Here is an 18,430-nt window from a genome sequence, read left to right as displayed (position 1 = left end):
AGGATAACTTCTGTTCATTTGACAATTCTATCATCTTGCAACACTTGTGGAACTAACTGTAGACATATGATCCTTCCCTCTAGCATCTATTGATTTCAGTAACAGGATCCTGTATAAGGACAGATAGGATAGGCTCACCACCATCCCCGTCAGTGCACCTGACCTGGCATAACCAGGCAGTTTGCCATTCAAGTGTTTGCTATTCTAAAAAAAAGAAAAAGAACTTTACAGTAAGGTCAAGTGATTGCTAAAACACAAATAATACAATATTGCTTCTTCCAAGTTTAGCATATTAATCTTGTATATTAGTCAGTTATTCTATGGCTGTCATTGATAATTTCAATGGTCATGAGATCATTTTGCACGCGAAAATCTGAAGTATTATTACCTACATGTTGTTCCACAGTAATGCAATGTGTTCCACAATTTATTAAAAGACGTGCTTCAGACTCACACACCTCTATCCCAAAATAACCTTAACACTGGAAAAAATAACCTCCAAGTCCTTTTAATTATGGAGGAAGAGTAGAGTGCAATTTGTTGTATTTGTTTATTATTAAAGTGGTCAGTCAGTCAGGCATGTGGGCATGGCTGGAACCATACGTTTCTGTAAGACTGGAGTCTTTGATCTAAGTCACACCCACATGGCTGCCTCACAGCTCTAAAGGAAATGTAACAAACTTTACATTATATATGTTAGTAATTAAAAGGGAATTGGAGCCAGACTCAGAAGAAGATTATTTTGGGAAGTACTTTATAATTCACTAAAGAAATGGTAGCATTACACAGCATTAAAACCCTGCTTAGAGTGATGTTATCAAATAATAAAAAGCTGAATAGCTCATCAGTAGTGGTGAGTTTTTTCACAAGTGAGCAAACATTGTACTCTCATGAGCTATACTGGTTCACGCTCTGAGAGCTCTTGAAGCTCATTTCACCACTGAGCAGCTCTCCACTGTTCCTTTTAATATTCTTCAGAAAAACAGATGTCCACTTTAAAGTGATATTAGACAGCTCTCGTTACACACTAGAAGCACAAAAGTATTCCATATCATCATATGTGCGCACAGTGAAAAAGAAAGTCTTAATGAAGACATATAGGCCCGGATTTTACGGTGCTTCTGACAGCGTTCACACATGCTGTAGGAAGCCTTTAGAATGGCCCCACAAGTTCCGGGTTTACACATGCGCTGCGCATGCACGAAAACCTGGAACTTGCGATCTGTCAAGTTTCTCTTGGACAGATCCACCGCATCCGCTACAAAATCACTTTCACTGGCGCAGAGTTGACTACCCAGCGAATACCCACGATAACCTTATGCCTGGTCAAAGCAGGCGTAAGGTTAAAATAAATGTTAAAATATTTTTTTTAAATGATTTAAACATTCACTTACATTTAAAATTAGTTTAGGTAAATTTTGTCCCATTTAAAAATGTTTAAATTTATTTTTCAAAAAATTCAATTTTTATTTTAAATGTTTAATTAAAGGGTATTTTCATTAATTTTGAACCCGTGATTATTTTTATTTAAGTGGTGTAAAATTGTATTTATTTGGTGATTTCTATTATGCTTATGGGGATTCCGTACATAAATGGAATCCCTATAAGCATTATAGGAATCCCCCTTTTTGATTGGTTGGCCTGGCTCACATGATCCCAGGGACACTTGCGAACCGCATGTGCCCTGAGATCCGTGGGCCTTTACACAGGCATACATCTGCAGGCCAGGACTGGAACAGTCTGAAGCTCCAGAGACACCAGGTAAGTTTGCAGTTTTCTTTCTATTTGGAGGCGTACACGGGCGGCAAGCCTCCGATTGCAATTTCCAGGCAATAACTTCCTGCTGATTACCACATACCACCTTCCCTCAGCTGATGAATCCGTACTCCTCCATGCACTCTGGATGAGGGACTTCAATGTCTATCACCAAGAGTGGCTCGGTAGCACCACTACTGACCGAGCTGGCCGAGTCCTGAAAGAGATAGCTGCCAGACTGGGTTTGCGGCAGGTAGTGAGAGAACCAACACGAGGGAAAAACCTACTTGACCTCGCCCTCTACCTGTCACAGATGCATCTGTCCATGAAAGTATTGGCAGGAGTGACCACCACACAGTTCTTGTGGAGACAAAGACTCGTCTTCACACTGAGGACACCCTCCATCATGTTGTGTGGCACTACCAGGGATGGGCAATAAATGCTGGCCTTGCCAGCGACACTCACATCTCAAGAACAAATTTTTAAAAAACATGCTAAATGGGATAGATTCAGAACAGAATCTGTGCGCTATCAGCAGCAGCAGAATTATATTCCACCACAATCTATAACCTCATGACCTGCCATAGTGCTCACTCTACCATTATCATCAAGCCAGGTGACCAACCCTGGTTCAATGAAGAGTGTAGAGCATGCTAAGAGCAGCACCAGGCGTACCTAAAATTGAGGTGCCAACCTGGGGAAGCTACAACACAAGACTACATGCATGCTAAACAGCAGAAGCAGCATGCTATAGACAGAGCTAAGCGATCCCACAACCAACGGATCAGTTCCATTTCCAATTCCTCAGATAATGAAGCAGTCTGTACCTGCATGCAGCAAGACCTGGGCAATGTCCAGGCTGGGTTGATAAGTGGCAAGTAACATTCACACCACACTTCGACAGCACCTCCCAAACCCACGACCTCTACCACCTAGAAGGACAAGGGCAGCAGATGCATGGAAACACCATCACCTCCAAGTTCCCCTCCAAGTCACACACCATCCTGACTTGGAAATATATCGCCAATCCTTCAACGTCGCTGGGTCAAAATCCTGGAACTCCCTCCCTAACAGCACTATGGGAGTACCCTCACCACACAGACTGCAGTGCTTCAAGAAGGCGGCTCACCAACACCTTCTCAAGGGCAATTAGGGATAAGAACATAAGAAATAGGAGCAAGAATAGGCCATTCGGCCCCTCGAGGCAGCTCCACCATTCAGTAGGATCATGACTGATCTTCTACCTCAACTCCACTTTCCTGCACTATCCCCATATCCCTTGATTCCCTTCATATCCAAAAATCTATCGATCTCTATCTTAAATATATTCAACGACTGGGCCTCCACAGCCCTCTGGGGTAGAGAATTCCAAAGGATGGGCAATACATGCTGGCCTTGCAAGCGACGCCCACATCCCAGGAACAAATAAAAAAACACAAATGCCAGGCAATGAATATCTCCAAAAAGAGAGTCTAACCCCTTGATATTCAATGGCATTACCCTCGTCGAATCCCTCACCATCAACATCCTGGGGGTCACTATTGTCTAGAAATTTAACTGGGCCAGCCACAAAAATACTGTGGCGACAAGAGCAGGTCAGAAGCTGGGTATTCTGCGGTGAGTGAATCAACTCCTGACTCACCAAAGCCTTTCCACCACCTACAAGGCACAAGTCAGGAGTGTGATGGAATACTCTCCACTTGCCTGGATGAGTGCAGCTCTAACAACACTCAAGAAGCTCAACACCATCCAGGACAAAGCAGTCCAGTTGATCGGCACACCAGCCACCACCTTAGACATTCACTCCCTCCACCACCGGCGTACCGTGGCTGCAGTGTGTACCATCTACAAGATGCACTGCAGCAACTTGCCAAGGCTTCGTCGGCAGCACCTCCCAAACCCGCAACCTCTACCACCCAGAAGGACAAGGGTAGCGGGCGCATGGGAACACCACCACCTCCAAGTTCCCCTCCAAGTCACTGTTCCTTCATCGTCGCTGGGTCAAAATCCTGGAACTCCCTCCCTAACAGCACCGTGGGAGTACCTTCACCACATGGACTGCAGAGGTTCAAGAATGCGGCTCACCACCACCTTCTCAAGGGCAATTAGGGATGGGCAATAAATGCTGGCCTTGTCAGCGATGCCCACATCCTGTGTATGAATACATTAAAAAAAACACCAGAAATCTGGTGCATGTAATTCTAAAAATCTTTGTGAAAATATCTAGCTTTTTATAGGTGGTCATAGATTCAGAATATCTCTGTGTTATGCAATCACATTAATTTTAACAAATGAGACTGAGATGAATTTCAGTTATGAGACCTCATATGATTAAGAGTGATTGGGATACAACCATTATTTCTTTTTTAAGCAGTGTAGGGACACTACAGCCATCCATCTCTGCACTGCATACAAGATTACAGTGTGGGTCAAGTATCGGTTTCTAAACCCATGGCAGACACTTTGTAATGCATCGTCTAAATCATTTTCAAAGATTTAACTGCAACTCACATGAAATATGTCTATCCTATCATTAAATTAAACATATGGTAATCCTTTCTGAACTTTTTCTTCATGTAAAATTGAGTCAAAACTTTAGTGAACATTATTAATTAAGTTTGTATGTTTTGTTCTGTACTCTAATAACATTGACTTGGCACATTCTGTCCTAGGATTCCTCTAGACTAAACAATATAATGGGCCAAATTTGTTAAAATCCATGGCAACAACAAAAAGAGGCCACTGTACTAATATCAATATGCTGATTCAGAAAAAATTGTTACAGCGACTCCTCAAATTAACAAAGTTTACTCTTACAGATTAATTGATTATTAGTAAACTGGATTTTTTCATATTTTGCTTCAATTAATCATTATAGAGAAAACACATATAATGAACATTTCACAGTTCCTTTGGGTTCAAAAATCTGTATGAAGAGGTTAATTATTGATGTACAGTAATTGAGCGGCTCAGAATTTTTTTAATGAACTACTCCGATATTCTTTTACCATCACCCTTCTAAAATGGTGGATATTAAAATATAGATAATGATGTTCTAATGAATGTGAAATATTCATGACAAACAGTGAGTTGGTTTCTTGTGTATTTCTTCAACAGACATGAAGTAACCCCATAATCCTTTTCTTTACAGTTTAATGCCACTAAAAGAGCTTAATAATTCAGAAGGCGATTGCCGAAGATAACTTTGGTGTGTTAACATTGAAGAACAGAAAGGTTTTATACTAAGCTCTGGAGTATTTCTAAGAAAGTAGAGATTTTTTATTTAAGTTTTTGGGAGGAAGATAAAATGAGCAATAAATGTCCAATTGACAAGTGTAAATACTCCTGTGTACCTTGCAAGAATAAAACCAAGCAAAGGTTAAAGGGAAAAACAGTATCCTGGTATTTATGTGAGATTATGAGATAGATGCAGAATTATTTATGCTATTAGTTGCTTGGAAAGTTCTTTTTAAGTAAAGATATGATAGAGAATATTGATAAGTAGTGATAATAGTCAACAACATCCACAAGCTTTTTTTATTTAAACTACTCTGGCTACATTTAAATTTCTTAAAAATAAAATGTAAAAATGTTTATGTTCAATGACATTACTACCAAATATTCAAGATAATAGTCTTAATAAATAGCAAGTGTTGCTCATGTACGAAGGAAATTACAGCTAATAATTTCTAAATTTCACTGCTATTATCAACTGGATGTCCCCTTAAATAAGAAAAGATTTTGTTGAGGAAAACATTCAGTCATTTAAATTCTGAGGAATTTATGCTTTTCAAATGTAAGCACATTTTTTGTCTTATTGCTGGATTTCAGTATGTACAATTAGGGAACTGTGAATAAATAACAATCAAAAAATTGATAGTCTTATAATGAATTGCTTATGACTTGTTTATTTGGGTGTAAAACTGCTACCACACTATCCTCCAGGTAAGAGTATGTTCACAAACACTATTAAACTGCCGGTACAACAACCCTTTAACAAGAACCTGTACTCCAGCTACCAGTCTCAGACCAGGTTCTAGCTAGGCAGAACCATGTTTACGTTGCTTGGCTCCTGCCTGGCTGGAACTTTAACTGTCCTGTTCAGGAGAGAGCTCGACACATTCCTGGATACATGCATGGGCATGGCTGTTTCCAAAAAGTTAGAAATTTAAGTTGTCTGAGAGCAGGAAGGGGGAATTTCTGCTCTCTAAACATTTAAACTAAGGTCAGCTAAGTTTACAAATTGTCCAACTGATCCCCTGAGCACTTTGCAAACCAGGTTTGACATGAGTGGTGTGAGATTACCTCCTCAAAGGAGTCACACATTGCTTTGCTCCAGTCAGATTGGACCTTGACTCTGGACTAACACTGACAGTTTAATGTCAATGCAATGATGAACTTAGGTCACACTGACACTAAACTTGCAGTGTAAAGGACTGGGGACCTGCTATTGGAAACAAATCAGAAAGACACCCACAACTCCCAAGGGATTACATCCAACCCACATCTACAATGAATGCTTTAACCCGTTCCACCAGTGACTCCAATTGATCAGGCCAGCAACCATCTGCAGTCTATATCGACTTTAACCTTTTGACCTCACTGGCCTCATTGCTGCTACATACTGCAATGGCTTAAGGAAAAAGGTTGGTGAGACAATGGGATAATAGCCATTTTACTACTGAAAGGCAGGTAGTCAAGAAACCTTTCTAACTGCATGCCAACCTTTATCCTAGTAAATCTATTCAAAAACTTACCTGCTGGTTCATGTTCACAAATTTATAAGAGTTTGGAAAGAGGGAATGGGAAACACACAATGGAGTACTGGCTAGCCAGTTGAAAGTAGTTTCAAAGGACAATGGTGAGAAGACGGGTCAGTTAAATAAATAAAAACTTGCATTCGCATAGAGCTTTATCACATTAAAATATCTCAAAGTGCTTCACACAATGAAGTGCTTTTTATTTTTCTGGATTGCAGTAACCATTGTCACGTAGGCAAACACAACACCCATTCTGTCGCAGCAACATCCTGCAAACAGCAATGAGATAAATGACTGGTTAATCTGTTTTGTTTCTTTTGATATTGGTTGCAGAGGAATGTTGGCCAGGATACTGGGAGAACTCTTTCCAGAATAATGCTTTTCTCTGAACAATGCCATGGGACCCTTAACACCCTCCTGGACAATGCCATGGGACCCTTAACACCCTCCTGGACAATGCCATGGGACCCTTAACACCCTCCTGGACAATGCCATGGGACCCTTAACACCCTCCTGGACAATGCCATGGGACCCTTAACACCCTCCTGGACAATGCCATGGGACCTTTAACACCCTCCTGGACAATGCCATGGGACCTTTAACACCCTCCTGGACAATGCCATGGGACCTTTAACACCCTCCAGAACAGGCGGATGGGACCCTTAACACCCTCCAGAACAATGCCATGGAACCTTTAACACCCTCCTGGACAATGCCATGGGACCTTTAACACCCTCCTGGACAATGCCATGGGACCCTTAACACCCTCCTGGACAATGCCATGGGACCTTTAACACCCTCCTGGACAATGCCATGGGACCCTTAACACCCTCCTGGACAATGCCATGGGACCCTTAACACCCTCCTGGACAATGCCATGGGACCTTTAACACCCTCCTGAACAATGCCATGGGACCCTTAACACCCTCCTGGACAATGCCATGGGACCTTTAACACCCTCCTGGACAATGCCATGGGACCCTTAACACCCTCCAGAACAATGCCATGGGACCTTTAACACCCTCCTGAACAATGCCATGGGACCCTTAACACCCTCCTGGACAATGCCATGGGACCCTTAACACCCTCCTGGACAATGCCATGGGACCTTTAACACCCTCCAGAACAATGCCATGGAACCTTTAACACCCTCCTGGACAATGCCATGGGACCTTTAACACCCTCCTGGACAATGCCATGGGACCCTTAACACCCTCCAGAACAATGCCATGGGACCTTTAACACCCTCCTGAACAATGCCATGGGACCCTTAACACCCTCCTGGACAATGCCATGGGACCTTTAACACCCTCCAGAACAATGCCATGGGACCTTTAACACCCTCCTGGACAATGCCATGGGACCTTTAACACCCTCCTGGACAATGCCATGGGACCTTTAACACCCTCCTGAACAATGCCATGGGACCTTTAACACCCTCCTGAACAATGCCATGGGACCCTTAACACCCTCCAGAACAATGCCATGGGACCCTTAACACCCTCCTGGACAATGCCATGGGACCCTTAACACCCTCCTGGACAATGCCATGGGACCCTTAACACCCTCCTGGACAATGCCATGGGACCCTTAACACCCTCCTGGACAATGCCATGGGACCTTTAACACCCTCCTGGACAATGCCATGGGACCTTTAACACCCTCCTGAACAATGCCATGGGACCTTTAACACCCTCCAGAACAATGCCATGGGACCTTTAACACCCTCCAGAACAGGCGGATGGGACCTTGGTTTAAACTCTGAAATGAAGGACCACAGCTTCAATAATGCAGCACTCCTTCAGTACTAAACTGGAGCATCAGCCTAGTTTATGCATTCAAGTTTTGGTGCAGGGTTCAAACCCATAATCTTCTATTCCAGAGGCAAGCAACTTGAATTAAGGCTGCCTTTATATAGGTGTTAGTGTGGTGTTTGTGCCACCAGCTCCTGAAGCAGTGGTCCTATGCAACTGGTGGCAACTCCAATGTAAACCTGCTGATTCACTGGGATTTTTATCCTTGGAATGTGGTACTCATACTTTAGGCTTGCCACTGGCAATGTGAGACCCGCACTTCAGGAACTGGTGGCGCAAGTACACCACCCACACCAATATAAAAGCTAATTAAGCATAATTGATATATTAATTAAGATAATTTGAACAGTTTCCTTTAACAAGTTTGTTAATATCTAGTCTTGCCTGGCTACAGCTACTAATTCACAATCAGTTCACCAATATTTCAATTTAAAACTTACTGAAACGTCCATATAAACAAGACTTAATCATTTTAATATTCACATAACTGCTGTTCCTTGTAATATCCTTTCAGAATGTACGTATTTAAACTCTAGAAACATTATGGGGTAGTTTTTGGTCTGGGCCCATTTTCATGCTCAGGCTCGGTGCTGCCAAACCAAGAGGCCTAAGGATCGATGGAAATGAATCCTCGGGCCTAATCAGCATACTGGGTAAGAACTGCTGGTGATAGTCCCGCTTTCACAGGCCCCATGAATTTAGCAGTGGGATCAAAGCATGCGTAGATTGAGCACAGGTCGCCTCACTGCTAAACTGGTATACTTTGCACCTGTTTTACACCCGAAAAACGTGTGCTCTGCATAACAATTCCTATCCTACATATCATCCTTCGAGTACACCCTACACAGTATATGTGCTGGATTCGAAATGCTTGAAGTTTTACTTTATTTAAATATTTAAATTTCTTCTTTTGGCTTAATGATTGATTGGCAGATTTTGTAAACTAAATTGTATTGTGGAAATGGTAGTGAACTGTTTTGTACATAAGTAAAAAGCTAAGTTACAAAATAAATGTGCTAAACTCTTCTTTCAATGGCAGATGTTTTCCTAGCATAATGACTAGTCTGGTAAGGATTCTAAGCTTTATATAATCAACATGGGTGTGGATCCAGAACTATTCAAGTCTTTTAAAATCATTTAATTTGCATGAAAACCTTGACCTTATCTGTCACTCCCTGGAAACAGAAGCACACCACTGTCAAGAATTTTGCTACTGTAACATCAAATGACATCTTTCAGCAGAACATATCATTCCATTGCAATGAAAAACAGTGTATCCAGTATTAACCCTTCGAGCAATGAAAGACTTTTACAATAGCAGTCAGTTTTGAATACATTTAAGTTAATGAATAACTAAGAGTGAGCACACAGTGATAACTTAATTGAAGTGTTAAGCAGACATCAAATCAATTATAGATGTTAGTTGAACCCCCAAGATTACATGATAGCGCTTAACTCGCTTCCTAGTATCTAGTATTTGATACAAAATGTACATTGCATGGAATTTTTCAAATAAGATAGAACATTTCCAGGTTTCTAGTTACTTTCTGGAGTAATCCAGTGCCAAATTACACTTGTAATGAATGTTACTCTAATTCGGGACATCATTATTGCTGGTTTACCAGGAGTGAGTCTGTAGTAGATGATGAGGAAATTCCTTACAATGTACAATAGGAAAAATATAAGTTTCCAATCATGAATATTACAGATGATCTTCTACAAACTTGCAATGGTGACTGTTATAAATGAGAATTGGAGAAATTGAAAACCTCAGGCCACTTGTAAGATTTTGGGGGGGAAAATTGATAAAGTCTAATCATATATTTTTGATTTTGGTGCAAAAGTGGTGCGGCAGTCCTGAAAAGATTTAAATAAGTTTTCTGCAGTTCAGGTTTTATTCATTATTAGTCTTTCTAAACTACTTTAGTAAAACCCTATAAATACCTGGGAGAGGGGGCATTCTTTTGCCAGTGTGCTCTGGTTCATTTCTTTCAGTAGTTCCTTCAGAGCATTTCTGACGGTTGTGTGTGTCCACTGTTCAGGTGGCAAGTCTTCCAATTTTGGGCAACTGCATGATAGAATACATCATATAAAGAAGGGGGAAAAAAACAGGACATTTCAGGACTGGTTCCTGGTGCAACATTCCTTCAAGATAGACAGATTTCATTTGGCACATCAAGCAGATGCATCTAGAGATTGCTCTCAGTCTCCTGATTGTTCTGATTAGTTAATTACTTTATACAACACATCTGCTGTATTGATGCATGAATTATACATCAGCTGCATGTGGCGACTATTATTTCTTGTTACTTCTACCTTCTTGCTCCAATGCGTTTGGTAAAATAATTCAGGCATTTAGAGATGTGGAAGTTAAAGACAGAGATGAAATAATAATGATGCCATGCAATCGTCAAGGCCCAGGGACTTGCATGTTGTGACTAACCTGTGTAACTGAATTTTCAGTGTGACCACATGATACACATCCTGCAGCATGTCTGCTACTGTGGCATCCGGTGCATCTGTCACATATGAGAGAGGGACTGGATTCCACTTTCCAACCTGGATCAGGCCTGTGACAGGCAGCATTAGGTAGAGTGAGAAACCTCAGCTGTTAATTCACCTATAAGATGCTAATACTTTTAAACAGGCAATAAAATACATTTCTTAAATTATTTTGCTCTGATTTAAAATTATTTGAGATTTCCTCCATCATTTTTGTGCGTAGAAAAATATCAAAAAAGCCCAAATTTACCATAATCAATTGATATAAATGAGCTATTACTCTCCCTATTCCCTCCCATTAACTGGCTCAAACATACTTAACAACTGTCATTACTAGTAATGTAACCTCTTTTGGTGTACTAGAATTAAATAGATACAAGATTCGGAGGAAACCTAAATTAGAAAAAAAGACTAATGCAAAAGTATTTAAAATGTTTTATTATATATTTCAATAGCATAATTTCCTCTGTTAGAACCACAAATTGCTAATATTAAACACTGATTATTGAGAAAGTGTTTGAAATCATTTTTTTTTTTTGCTGTTTGGATAATCAAAAGGTAACGCAAATACAACATTTTTCTCCTCCCAGAAAAGAACATACATTTTTTAAAAGGTGCAACCTACAACTCAAAATTCAACATTTTGCATATAGAATTTTAAATAATATTTTATGTGGACAAAATGGTTCCATTAATGTGCAGTACAATAATGTGCAGTACAATAAGACTTGTACAAACAAAATAAACACTCTTGTTAAAGCAACACTTTCATGTCAAAATCAAAAAGGGCATTTATCTCTACATAAAATGAATCCTTTAAATTCTGGATTTCTGTATAACAAATTCCATTTGTTTTCTACTGCAGTGTCAACTTGTTAAAGAAACAATGTCCTCTAATTTGATTGCCAAACTGATTTTGAGTATTGTACGGCACATAGGAAATGTTGCAGTTTTCACTATTTTCTTACTTAAAATTGCTATTACTATGCTAAGAACCCTCATTACAATCACAGGTAGCTACAGGGCGTTCCTGGATTTTTGGCACAGACTTCTACATTTTTGTATTTTTCCTCTGTTGAGTTATGAAACAGATTTTTCATTATTGCACATGTTAATAACATCACCTGAAAACACTTTTAACATTATTGTTGAAAACAGTGTTATTGAACAAAATCTTTATAATCGGGCAAAAATGAAATACAGCTTTATTCTAGATCAGGATGTAAATATGAAATGATGTACCTTTAGCCTGAGCAGCAGAACTATGGGAATATCCAAGAGAAAGCAGTGCCATCTCCACTAGTTGGTTAAACAGCATGTCCTTCCGTACCAGAACAAACTCTGCATGTTCTTCCTTACTTTCATACTCAATGGGACTTTCAAAATGTTCCACCACACAGAAAACAGGGAGCATATTTCCTACAAACAATAAGAAATAGCTTACATATTTTATTACTGTATATTACATAGGAGGTGCAACTGCCATTCTAACAAGATTTATTAGTACTTAATTGTATACTGTAAATCATGACAAATTTGACTATTTAAAAAAAACTATAAAATTAACCCAAACATACATATGGATCACATGTATGAGCATCTGAGGAGACTGGGTTTCCCAAGCACCCAAAAGATACATTTTATGAAGTAAAATGTAAAAGTCCCTTTAATTCCCTAATGGGTTTGGTCACCTGTTTACCTTTACAGAATGGTTAGTAACTACAGTTTTTAACAGGGAAGTAATTCATATGTGCGCGAAATCATGCATTACACAAAATTATGTTCTGTCTTTACAGTGTTATATTATTCTTCATCATTGCATTAGAGAAAGATATATAAGATAGCCCCACTTTTCTCTCCCAATGTTATATGTCTGGTAGTTCTATAAACTGATTGTATATCACTTTGGATACTGACTAAATATGACGTCATTAATTCCCTACCATCTTTTTTTCCAAACTGTCATCAGCTTCCTTCCCTTAAAGTGGATAATCTTTCATGATCTTTTATTTCACTGGCTGCTCCCTATTACTAATACTTGGCTGAATTTCCAGGGCCAGCAACTTTATAACCTTCTAGTATTAAAGCAGTAAGTGATGGTCACCGATCAGTTCTAAAAATACTCAATGATGTAAATGTGAAAGACAGCATGAAGCTTTCGCATTAGGTTTATGAGTCTATGTAAACAACACATCTGCTGTAAGAAGTAATCAAGTGTATAGAATCCTTGTCTAAAACTGTACTGGCATCACAGTCTGCAAATATCACATAATGCCAGAGACAGCTGAAATCTTCTATTCAGGAATTTATGGCACTTATAACTTTGCAGGGATCATAAGACTGTTTGATTCTGCTCCAGTTCTTGATGGTAAATGTTAATACACTGTTTGAAAACTGTAATAAATTATAATTTTGGTGCTTTTAACCTGGCTTCCTTTATACATATATGCACTTGGCTAACAATCAATAAATAGGGTAATCTTAAGCAGAGGCCAAGGAATTTGCTGAAGTGCCTTTTTCCAGTTCTAATAGATAAAGATCTAACAATACAGACTGCTGTGTCCATTCATTTCATAAATAATACATTCCTTGTTGTCTGCAAATAGAGGAAAAATAAATGATTGTACGATAAATGTTATGGCAGCTTGAACAATGAATTCTGCTGCCTTCAAACTATTTTATTTTCATAAATATCCTGGCTTGTAAAAGGACTGTATACATTTAAACTGCTCTGAAGGAAATTTGCTTTGCAGTTAACTTTGCATTACCACGGGAATCTTTACCCACCTATATTTCTATTTTTGTTTCTATATTTCTATACTAGTGAAAGCAGGTTGCACACACTGGTACCTTTTTTATTACCGATTTTCACCAGCTGGCCCGTGTGTTTGAGTGAGCCTCCAGTCACTTTGGCACCCATGCTACCCAGTCTGCTGCGGGTGGAGAGACTCCCATTCTGCTCCAAGCGGGGGATCTTAGCCGGGGGACCTTTAGGATCAATGAGATTGTTGTTTTTTTCTGAATTCTCCTTCACTTGCACTGTTTCACTGGGTTTTTCCATGCTCACCACCAACTCTCAGAGATCACCTACCAAGTTTAAAGAAAACCACTTCAAGATATTACTGAGGTCAGACTCAACAACAAATATAGAGGATTAGTGTGGCATGTCCAGATTTTCTATCACCAGCATTTTTTGTTTAAGAATTAAGGTCTTCAAACCTTTATAGCACAATATATCCATGTAGTTGTTCAGAAAGGCACAAAATGCAAATCCCTCAGAACTGTCTCCATGGATGTCAAAATGCAAGGACAACTTCATTATCTGATATTAAGACTACTATAGCGAGAATTTTGTCATTTTAGGCTATGCACATCCTCAAATGACAGAATATTCTGTAAAACCAGAATTCACTTCCCAAATTTTAGGTTCAGAGTTCAGACTTCAGGCCAGTATACACCACAAAATGAATGGTCACATCTCGAAGTGTTCCAATTTTGACTTGGTACAAGATGATTATAATTATAACCAGATGATAAAATACCCATTGCAACACAATGCAATATTAGGATTTCTATTTCTGTACATTTTTCATGAACTAGAGCAAATTCCACTTTTCATTGACTACTGTGACACAAGATCAGTTCTAAAGGAGACGTTCTCATCCCAGCATCGCATTGGTAACCTGCAGCCCAGTATTTTTCAAGCAAATAACCCACGGTCTCATCCTCAGCCTACTTTACAACTTTTTCTGTGCTACCAGTTCCGTGCATTTTAGAAATTCCACTCCAGGATTTCGCGTTTACATTTATTTAGAAAAAAAAGACAAAGAAACAAACTAACCAAAGCTGTATGGGTACACAAAAAAAACGCTGTCGTTATCGTGTGGCATCTTTTTTTGAAAACACTGCAAGAAATACAATTCCGATCGCAACCAACTCACCCACTTCTCCGCGCGGAGCTAAAAGCCAAACTTCCAAGGCATAAGAAAAATAGCAACTCTTCACCGGACTCTTCGTGAAAACTAACAGGCGGACCGGTTGGTTTCTGGACAGTTATTGCTCCGAGATGTTATTTTAAATTTTTAAAAAAAATCTTCTTCTGACTTAGGGGGGCGGAGAACGGGGGAAAGTGTTCTAGTTGGGGGGGGGGGGAAGACAGCTAATATTAAGATTTTTAAAAGGAAGAACTTGGGACACAAACGTGGTATATACTGTTTTCAACCCCAAAAAGTCATTGACTTTTTGTTGTTGTTGTTTAAAAGTCCAGTGAAAGCTGTGGTGTTTGGTGGCGGTGTCACACGGCTGTCTCTGGGTTTCTCTCTCTTCCTCAGGCAGGACGGAGCCGAGCGGCTTCACATTAAATTATTAGTTGCTTTGAGACTCATCACTCCTCTCCTCTCCTCTTCCCTTTCTCCTCTCAGTGGTGAGAAAATAACCCTTCCAAAACATCCCGTTTTTAAGCACCGACAGTCCAGCCGGGCTCTGCCTGTTTTGGGCTGCCTTTCGATTGCATCACTCCTTCTAACTGTCAGAGCAATTTGTTCAAGAAAAATAATAAAAAAAGGGAGAGAGAGAGAGGAGGGAGGACAATTTCCGGCTGGCGCGCAAGAATTTTTAATCAGCTTGATTACTGTAAGACGGCTCTGCATTTATTACAGATAATAATACCACATGATCAAATAATTATAGCACTGGCTCAGCCTCAGGGCTGGAAAGGAAGAGAGAGAGAGAGAGGGGGGGGGGGGGAGCGAGTCAACAACAAACAGGAGGAGCTTTTTTAACTCGTCACTGCATGCCATCGGCACTGTCAGTGAGTGAGAGTGTTTGTAAGTAAAAATCAGCGGTGGGGGGCACATGAGGAGACAGTCTTGACCGGAGCAGAAACAACATATAGCAGCTAGTCAAGAGCCAACAGAACTGGAAATTATTTCATGCATAAGACATGATAGCGTTTGTTCTGCGGGAGACAGCCAGATGGATGGTTTACACACACACTTGCACCTGCACACGGACATAGACCTAAACATACGCATAATGAACGCTAATATGCATGAAGATGCAAGATACGCATACATAAAAAGGTATACACGTGTTTATATTTGCGTGCATTTAGGATTATGTATATGTGCAGGTGTGTGAGTTTAAAATGCACATTTTTAAAAAGTCACATTTGCAACATTTTTTCGGGCTTTTTAACTATTTACCTGTACTCTGTCACTGTCCTCTTGCTACTATGCTGCTTCTTTAAGTGGGCAAGAAATGATGGTTTGGACCGTGAACTTCTCTCAATGACTGTTATCAATAATCTGTGATTAGCTGACAAATGTTGATTTTTTTTCTGTGAGCCAATCCTGCCCAAATCCCTCCCCTCCCATCCTAAAATGGGACACTTCGCTGCCATATGTTAATACATCTTGTTAAAACTGGCAAAAATCATCCAGCAAGGGCAGACATGTTTAAGTTGGAGCTGGTATTCAAACTTACAACTATTTAACTTGTATCCTGTAGTTACATTTTAAGTTAATTTCGTATTACATTTATTTACCCATGTTAATTGTGAAATAGGAGTCAAAACCTCAAATTAGATCCATGAGAAACCAACATTTGACTGTTAGCATCAGGCAAATGTGTTAATATTGCAAATTGAGTTATGGAGCATAATTTTTCCAAGTTCTTTTGACCATCACAACATGTGTGCAGCAAACCTGCAATTCCTTGGACTCACACTGGTAGACAGATGAACCAACCAGAGAGAGACCATATGGTACAAAGTGATCCTGAATGCCTCTTTTAGTTATATGTATAATGTATGATGTTCTGTAATGCTGGAGGAGACAAAGTGTTGTGAAGCAAGAATCCCCTCTAATATGCTCCAATACTTTGTGAGCTTCTGAAACATTAAGTACAAATAAGTGCATTTAAAGGATAATTAGACAGCATAAAATTAGTAGCATTCCCAAAATAGAAAATGCTGGAAATATTCAGCAGGTCAGTCAGCATCTATGGTGAGAACTGATGAGTTAACATTTCAGGTGTAGACTCTTCATCTAACTCATCTGTTCTCTCCACAGATGCTGACTGGCCTGTTGAATAATTTCTGTATTTCTTGGAGCTTGATTTCATTCATGTGCCTGAACTTCGTTGAAACAAATTTACTACAAACTTTTTCTATATTCCTTGAATCAGTGTTATTATAGTCAACAAAGCAGCTCAAACCTTAGCAAGAAAGATCACCGATAAGAACTCTTCCTTTATTGGATCCCAAAGAGTGCTGGAACAAGGTTGATTACTTTTATATATATATAATAATAAAACAATGATATGGGATGGCTGTTGTCTGTTCCATAAACAGATGGATAGTAAAATCCATCAAGTGTAACTTTCCATCCCTACCTCCCGCCTGTCAAAAGGAGAATTTTTTGGAAGTTGCCTCTCTTTTTTATTTCTATCTGTAGATTTGGATAACTTACTGTCACCATAGAAACTGTACTGGAATCCAGAATCACACATGTAGTATAAATGAATGCATTCACAATATATGAAAAATATTGCATAAGTGGCCAGACCTTATGACCCATGATCAATGAAGTCATGAGTAAGTTGTGTATGTTAGGTCACACATGGAATAAGGTTGGACATATGTTCAATATTCTATTTGTGATATTAATTCACTACTCACTGAAGTTTTTGGAAACCTCGACAATTATTTATTTCTGCTTTAAAATAAGATCTTTGCACATACATTTATTTAAACAGGTAGAATAAAACAGTACCAAGGAATATACTCTATAGCCATGGGATTTCACAAGATGTAAATATCCCCTGTGTTAGTGCAATTGATAATCTTCAGTGCCTTAGAGGGCTACTTTCGGGACATAAATTAGGATATGTTTAATTGCAAAAAAAACTAAAACATGTGGGGAAAATTGTCACTCTTTGACCACCTTAACCTATGTAGGCAAGAAATAGAGAGGCAGTCATTACACCTGACAGACAGAAAACTAGGTATTTACAAAGAGACAAAACACCATTTAGTGGAGACAGGAAATAATTACACATAAACATGACATGCCTCAGGCCTGATCTAACAGAACATCCAGCTTGCAGTATGGGCTTCAGCCAAATGCAAACCTTAACCCCTAACATTCTGGAAAGTCTCATTACATTTGGACTGTAACCAATATACTCCTGGAAACATTCAGTTGTAGACTTACACTTGCATTATGTGTTTAATTCCAAAGCTCACACATGATGCATATCTATTTACTAATGTGGATACTAACTGAATTTAAATAATTAACTTAAAAAATACATAATTTTGCAACATTCAGATTTTTTCAACCATGGGTCATAACACTTTTTAAAAATATACTTAGTAAGACCAACGAAAAACAAATGATTGCACATGAACATATTTAGACAGAATAAGCAACAACTCCGTATCATCTAATTAGTGGAATTACTGTTGTGCAAATTCAATACTAGAGGGTCACAGAGAGGTGGCATTATATATGATTTTCCTCAAACTAGCATTTGAAAAGGTAAAGCAATGACAAAGTTGAGGCATGTATTAACTTGATCTACAGAGGGCAACACACT

At 39.3% G+C, this 18,430-nt stretch overlaps 1 protein-coding gene across 3 annotated transcripts in view; it reads right to left on the bottom strand.

The window, feature by feature from the left end:
* The window catches only part of LOC147117217 (DNA-binding protein SATB1-like), a 157,985-nt gene extending 142,465 nt beyond the window's left edge, over nucleotides 1-15,520 (bottom strand). Inside the window, exons 1-5 of one of the 3 annotated variants that reach the window (XM_085988012.1) lie at nucleotides 14,773-15,520; nucleotides 13,682-13,918; nucleotides 12,074-12,250; nucleotides 10,773-10,899; nucleotides 10,274-10,397 (exon numbers count right to left, since the gene is read on the bottom strand). In XM_085988012.1, coding sequence (XP_085844138.1) covers nucleotides 10,274-10,397; nucleotides 10,773-10,899; nucleotides 12,074-12,250; nucleotides 13,682-13,892 — 639 coding nt within the window. In that variant the 5' untranslated portion in view covers nucleotides 13,893-13,918; nucleotides 14,773-15,520. The remainder of the gene's footprint in view (nucleotides 1-10,273; nucleotides 10,398-10,772; nucleotides 10,900-12,073; nucleotides 12,251-13,681; nucleotides 13,919-14,772) is intronic. The other 2 variants (XM_085988013.1, XM_085988015.1) reach the window with 2 other exon arrangements.
* Between the last annotated feature and the right edge of the window lie 2,910 nt (nucleotides 15,521-18,430).

The sequence above is a fragment of the Somniosus microcephalus genome, chromosome 5, assembly GCF_052327205.1.
Source record: "Somniosus microcephalus isolate GS21.2 chromosome 5, FLI_Smic_1.0, whole genome shotgun sequence".
NCBI lineage: Eukaryota > Metazoa > Chordata > Chondrichthyes > Squaliformes > Somniosidae > Somniosus > Somniosus microcephalus.
This window is presented reverse-complemented; position numbering and strand designations above follow the sequence as displayed.